Source organism: Uranotaenia lowii, chromosome 2 (assembly GCF_029784155.1).
Source record: "Uranotaenia lowii strain MFRU-FL chromosome 2, ASM2978415v1, whole genome shotgun sequence".
In the NCBI taxonomy this organism is placed as follows: Eukaryota; Metazoa; Arthropoda; class Insecta; order Diptera; family Culicidae; genus Uranotaenia; species Uranotaenia lowii.
In genome coordinates, this window is record NC_073692.1 from 479,735 (window position 1) to 487,437 (window position 7,703).

The window sequence follows — 7,703 nt, forward strand, 5'->3', positions numbered from 1 at the left end:
CGTGAATAGGATTTTGAGGTATTTTGTTCGGGAGGAACAAAAAATACTGGTTTTTGATTAATAACTTTTTTCTTCACCGGCCAGTTGCTTTTTATGGATAATTTTCTTAAAGCCTGAATTTAAAAAAATATTTCACCCGAAGACTGTAATCCGAATGGACTTAGAACAGAAAAGTTATTGCGTTGGTAACATTCTTATATTATTTGTTTTATACAGAACTTGAATGTTGATATAAAACAAAGATTTTAAGTTCTTATTTATCAAAAATCGGTTGAAAGTTGTAGAAGTTATGGTCAAGGTTGCCGAAATCACAGAATAATCTATAATTACACAGAATTTTGAGCATATTTTCGTCACAGATTCTATGTCATAGAACAAAATATTTACAGATTTTTGGTATTTTGAATACTTTTCCAAACTTATAAATTTTCATACCAATACTTACTTTGGATTTCTAAATCAAATTCACGAAAATGTTATAAAGTTAACACTGTTTTGTGATTTTTATGATATTTATTGTAAAAGTAAGCATATGCCAAATGTTTTTCAGTGAAAATCGTATTAAAACATCACAGAATCTGGTCACAGAATTTTGGAATCAAATCAAAGAAATATAGAACTTTTTTTTCAAAAACACATAGTTTTTTCCGGTTATGGTTACTTTACGTAAGTAATATTAGCATAGGAAGAATAAAACATGGTAAATCTAACCAGCTCCAAGCTAAAATTAAACATTGCCTTACCAGAAGTTCACAAGCCTAATTAAGCAAAATCTGACCATCGGAAGGGATTAAGAAATATTTTGCTCGAAAGATGCACAAAAATCAGATTTTTCATTAATAACTTTTTTATCCACTAGCCGATTGATTTTTTAAAATAATTTTCTCAAAGCATAAATCAAGACAAACATTTTACTCGAAGACAGTATCACGATTGGAATTGAAACAAAAAAGTTACCTAAGATTCAAGCGCTTACACTTTCTGCATTTGATTCCGTTTCCTGGATTCTGAACATGGATGCGCGCACACGGGTTCGCACCCGAGTTCGAACACGAGCTCGAACTTGCACCCTACACTTTGAGTGCGTTGAGTTTAAATGGGTGCGTGTTGAACTTGCGCCTCAAAAGTTGTGTGCAAGTAAGTACAAAAACTTGCGTGCACTTCGCACCCATGTTGTACCGTGAAGACTGGCAGAAAGTGTAAGCGCTTGAATCTTAGGTAACTTTTTTGTTTCAATTCCAATCGTGATACTGTCTTCGAGTAAAATGTTTGTCTTGATTTATGCTTTGAGAAAATTATTTTAAAAAATCAATCGGCTAGTGGATAAAAAAGTTATTAATGAAAAATCTGATTTTTGTGCATCTTTCGAGCAAAATATTTCTTAATCCCTTCCGATGGTCAGATTTTGCTTAATTAGGCTTGTGAACTTCTGGTAAGGCAATGTTTAATTTTAGCTTGGAGCTGGTTAGATTTACCATGTTTTATTCTTCCTATGCTAATATTACTTACGTAAAGTAACCATAACCGGAAAAAACTATGTGTTTTTGAAAAAAAAGTTCTATATTTCTTTGATTTGATTCCAAAATTCTGTGACCAGATTCTGTGATGTTTTAATACGATTTTCACTGAAAAACATTTGGCATATGCTTACTTTTACAATAAATATCATAAAAATCACAAAACAGTGTTAACTTTATAACATTTTCGTGAATTTGATTTAGAAATCCAAAGTAAGTATTGGTATGAAAATTTATAAGTTTGGAAAAGTATTCAAAATACCAAAAATCTGTAAATATTTTGTTCTATGACATAGAATCTGTGACGAAAATATGCTCAAAATTCTGTGTAATTATAGATTATTCTGTGATTTCGGCAACCATGACCATAACTTCTACAACTTTCAACCGATTTTTGATAAATAAGAACTTAAAATCTTTGTTTTATATCAACATTCAAGTTCTGTATAAAACAAATAATATAAGAATGTTACCAACGCAATAACTTTTCTGTTCTAAGTCCATTCGGATTACAGTCTTCGGGTGAAATATTTTTTTAAATTCAGGCTTTAAGAAAATTATCCATAAAAAGCAACTGGCCGGTGAAGAAAAAAGTTATTAATCAAAAACCAGTATTTTTTGTTCCTCCCGAACAAAATACCTCAAAATCCTATTCACGTTTGAGACTCAAGCAGCCCTCCCCATGGTCACATCAATCTGAAATTTGGCATGTGGCCTTCTGGTACACTAATACTTAACGTTGACTTGGAGCGAGTGAGATTTACCATGTTTTATTCTTCCTATACTATGATAAGTACACCGTGGTTCGCCAAATTATTCAAAAAATGCGAAATCTCCTGTTATGGTAAAGTAACCATAACATTTTCAATTTTCAAGCGATTTTGATAAACAACCACTTGAAATCTTTATTTTAAACTGATATTTAAGTATGAAAGAAAATTTTTAACATATTACCTTCGAGTCCGAAACTAAAGCTGGAACAAAATTTTCTCTATTAAAATGCGTTTTTTATAATTATTTCTATCATAAAGTCACTAATATCAACTATACTGTTAATCATACTCAAAAATAAAGTTTGCATGATCGATAGAAAATTTATTCACCTTTAATAAGCAAATAAGAGATTTCGAATTCACGTTATGAATTGAGAGATATTTGAATTTCAGTACAAGTACTTTATAATTTTTTTCAAAATTTAATATTTTGAGCATAACTCAAAAACTGTTCTACTGAGATTTTTTTAAATTTCATTCTCCGATTCAGGGCTTGTGATATAGCTCAGTTGAAAAGTCTGTTGTCTCGTGAGCCGATGTCCGCGAGTTCGAGCCCAAGACTAAACATCGAACACAGTTGTACCGGATAGTTTTTCAATAAAGATCCGCCAACTGTAACGTTGATAAAGTCGCGAATGCCATAAAGATGGTAAATCGCCTATAATCGAAACAACAAAAAAAAAATTCTCCGATTCAGAGCCCGATATCACATTAAAAATATAGGTAATTTAAACGAAGTTTGAAAGACGGTAAAAACATTATTTCATGTACGACTATAATTCAGTCTAAAAATACTCGAAAAATCAAGTACGGCTTATTATGAACTTTTGAGAATGATGAACATAATCTTTCCATGAAGTAATTACGTAAAAAACAATTAAATAAATAGATGATGCGAAATACAATTGTAAAACAATTTATTGTCCTGGTATTAACAGGGCTTTTATAATTCATATAACGAATTAATTGTAGAACAAATAAAAAAAAATATATGTAATTCTCAATTTGATAGGTGTACAATAAAATGAGGTATTAAATTTTTTCAACATCTTACCAGTGGAAAGTTACCACTATGAAATCTATTCAACGAATCTTTTAAACTATTATGATATTTATTTTTTTCTATTTTTGTCAGTTTCATAGTTAAAATATTTGTTGTCATTTCTAACCCTTCAAGTTCGGATCAATATTAACCGAAGCGCACATTTCAAACATCTTGAATATCATCCCAATATACTGAAGAACTGGGATTTTTGAAAGACCATATATGTACTTTCAAAATGATAATCAAACTAACAACAAAAAACTAAAATTAAATTTAAAAACATCGGAGAGATTGAATATAGCTAAGCAAAGCCAAAATTATATGTCATTTTTAAAGTAAAACTTTTTTTTCTAGTGAAAGATCCCATTTTCATTGGATCCCAACATATCTAAACATTGTCGGATAGATGTATTCTTGAAAATTCCTAACATCAATGATACATTCAAATACTGCAAAGCTGTCAGAAAGTCAGAGTATTTTGAAAATATAATTGTTTTTTTTTTTTACTTTTTTTCTGATTGAACAAGTTTCTTAAAAGCAGGTAATACAAATCAACTTAATTTTGAAATGTTGAGTAGTTTGAATAAGTAACCTACACAATAAATATCATATCATAAAATTCGAATAACATTTAAGGCCTGGGGAACGCCATCAAACCGCAACTCAAATTTCCCCCGAAACGGATGTTTTTCGAACAGCTTTGGAAGGTTAATATTTTGCAAATTTTTGCCATTTGTAATATTCTTGGCATTTTTTTAAATTTTCATCTTTTTTTTTTTTAATTTAGTCATTTTTAATATTTTTGTCAATGTTGAAATTTTGAATATTTGAACGTTTTCCATTTCTATCAATTTGATCTTTTTTTTCATTTTCAATCATTTAAATTTTGCATAATTTTATATATTTTCTACTCGCCATGCGATTGTTTATCCATTTTATGTTTGCTTTTTTAAGCCTCATAAATATAAATATTGTTTCATAAAGTTTGAAGAGCGAGAGTTGAAACGGCAATTCCCAATTATTTCATAAAATCCGGTTTTCTGAAAAACAATCTAGTTCCAGACAAACAAATTTTCGGCCAATTTTTTCCTTCGTTTTCTTGCTAACGGACAAAAAAAATTTATCAACAATTTTCAAAAACCAACCATTTATATATTTCGGTTTTAGCACCCCATGCATAACTCCAAAAATGCTCAAAAAACAGCAGTGAAATTGAATAACATAGGCACAAACGATAGAAAAACTAACTGAAGAAAACTGCATTCAACTCCCATGCATACCCAGGCAGACACATTCAATCTTAGCTCAGCCAACCACTATGAGTACAAAACTCGGTACGAACCCGAAGCGAACCAGGGTACGAACATCGGGGCGCGCACTCGGGTACAATAAATGTGCTCGAGTTCAGGTTCGAACTAAACCCAAGTACAAGCTTGTGTGCAAGTTCAGAGAAAACTTGCGCCTGGAATTCCGCACTCAAGTTCGCACTCGGTACATGTTTTCGTGAAGACTGCAACAAAGTTCTTTATCATTTTTGGCGATTTCGGTTAATTTATTGTAGTTTTCCCAGTGGAAATGATTTCGGACGTGGTTGTACTTCATACATTTGAGCAGGCAGTGTTCGGTAGTGTTCTTTTCTTGGCACATTTCGCAATCTTCATTAACTACTAATTTCATTTTAGCCAGCCAGTATTCTGAGTAGTCATGGCCAGCCAAAACACGGTTCAGCGTGCGGATTTCTTCTCCATCCAAATCAGCGGTCCAAAACCAAGGTTTGATGGGAAAGTTTGAGAACATTTCGAAAAATTTCAGTCCTTTGCCGTCTCGCAGGGCAATGTCCCGATACCATTGGTTTGTAGCAGATGATAGTTCCTGTTTATAATTCCTGATTGCGTCAACCCAAAGTAATTTGTTGACTACGATAGCATTTGCTTGAACTCCTGTTTTAGCTAGGCGATCGGCATGCTCATTTCCGTTGAGGCCAACATGCCCTGGAATCCACTGGAGTACCGTATTTGTTTTATACAAATTTGTACAAATTTCACCGGTCAAATGATCCCAGCTTTTATCAAACTGGCACGATAATAGTAATTGGCAAGCAGCTTGAGAGTCGGTGAGTATAACATTTCTATAAAATTGATCTGTTTCTAAGCTTGGGATTTCTCTCAAAGCTATCTGGATAGCAATTAATTCTGCTGTCATAATACTTGTAGGGTGTTCAAGGCGTAAACTAATCTCTGTTTCTGAATTTGATTCATATACTCCGATACCACAGCCTTCCGTTGACTTAGAGGCATCGGTATAGATTTGTCTCCAAAATAAGTATTCCGTATTAATATGTTCCTTGGCGATTTGTAGCATTGTAGATGTGGACATTTTCTTTTTGTTTATTGGTATTTTCTCTATTTGTGGGCGTACATCTATTTTTGGTATTTCTTCCATTTCGTAGTTTTCGTATACGTTTTGAACCGTTTCCGAATTTTCCAAATACACCTTTTCCATAAATGTGAAACACTTGGATTTCTGGAAATTTGGCATAGGTTGAAGTCTTCTTAGTTGTTCAGCAATTTCGTCATTCTTTTTGAAGTGTTGCGTTATTTTTTTCATGGCGTAATAATGGCGTTTCAAAGAAAGTGGTTCTTCATTTGACAGCGCTGCTAGGGTGTTAATAGGAGTGGTTCTTGTGCATCCTGTGGCTATCCGCTGGCATTGCCGGCTTGATACAGCCAACATTTCCTTGTAGGTTTTCGGTGTATCACCGTAGATGGCACTGCCATATGCTAGGTAGCTCCCGTATAATGCTTTATGGAAAAGTATCATAACTTTGGGGTTGGCCCCCTTTTTTATGCTCCCTATTATCTTCAACATATTTTGCCGGTCTTTAATTTTCTTTTTCAGTTCTCTAACATGGCAACCAAATCTGAGATTTTGGTCTACGTAGACTCCCAAATATTTATAGTGGCGGACGCTTTCTATTAGGATATATTGACAGTTTTACACGAACACCACCATAGCCGGAGGCCTCAGCCCTAACCTCAAACCATGGGAGAACAGAATCAATTTTTGAGAAGGGCGCACGATAAACGCGATTTTGCAGTACTAATACCGACAAATTCGCCCTGTGGAAAAGCGACACACAGATGCTCGTGTTTTGATTTTTTTGGGTGTTCAGGGCTGCCAAGTGCATTGATACATGGAAAATGATGATATTTTTTATTACATTTTTATTGAAAAACGTTTTCATGAGTGCTGAAAATTTGCAACTTTCCCGTAGATTTCTATTAGAATATGAAATTAAACGCAACATTTATCTGAACTGAATAACAACTGTCTGTAAGGCACACTTAAACGATGTAGCGAATTATGAGAAAATATTAAAAATAATCAGAGCATGCAGGCTATTATTTTCATAGTCAACATAGACGTGGCTTTCGTTAATTTACTTTTTTTTTGTAACAGTGAATGATTTTGAATTCGTTTAGAAGTTAGAAACAACTCTTTTTAATTTACCGAGAAGTACATGAAAAATATTTCAGGTGTTTTAAATTCACCTTGAAAATTCATTAGCGAAAGATGGCTTATCTTCATCTATTTAGAGACGCCCCGTTATGAATTCAAACGTTTAGCTGTTGATTGTTAAAAAAATTAATCAATTCAGAAATATTATAATTAGTTTAAAACAAACAAACAAACACTGATTTTAGTAACGCACCTAGCATCACTAGTGAGGCCGTCAGTTCATCAAAGTTTGAGGTTATGGCTGAGGCCAATTTTTCGCCAATACTATCGCCCGTATATACCTTTATTGGAGATCCCCTAACAGTAAGCGCCAAGTCAGTATGTTTTGCTGTGAAGACAATCGCCTTAGTCTTACTTGCGTTAAGTTGGAGGTTTAGTTCAGAGCTGTGCTCAGTAAATCTGTCTATAGCAAGTTGTGCTTTACTTCTTGCTTCTGTCAAAGATTTGCCTCTGACAATCTTAACGAAGTCATCGGCAAATTGTACGGTGACAGTATCTTCTTCGGTATCGGTATCATGTAGCTTAGCTGTATACAGGTTGAACAGTGTCGGCGACATGACGTCACCTTGTGGTAATCCCACAGACACTGTTGACGTGACTGAACCCAGATCTGTTGTAACAATTAGTTGTCGATTGCATAGAAAATTTTTTATCCAATTTTTCACATCTGTGGGAAAACCCATATCAGTGAGTATTGTTTCCAATTTATCAACCTCAATAGCATTGAATGCATTACTAAAGTCGAAAAATATTGCTATGTTTATCATTCCTTTTCTTTTTCCGTCCATGATGTGGTTAGTAACGAATGCTAAGCAATCTTCTGTAGATTTGCCAGATCTAAAGCCGAAT

General features: G+C 33.5%; 1 protein-coding gene across 1 annotated transcript; it reads right to left on the minus strand.

Moving 5' to 3' along the window:
• Positions 1-4,811: 4,811 nt before the first annotated feature.
• LOC129748111 (uncharacterized) lies at positions 4,812-6,155 on the minus strand. Its single transcript, XM_055742600.1, has one exon. It carries the CDS (start codon positions 6,153-6,155, stop codon positions 4,812-4,814), a length of 1,344 nt encoding a protein of 447 aa, XP_055598575.1.
• Between the last annotated feature and the right edge of the window lie 1,548 nt (positions 6,156-7,703).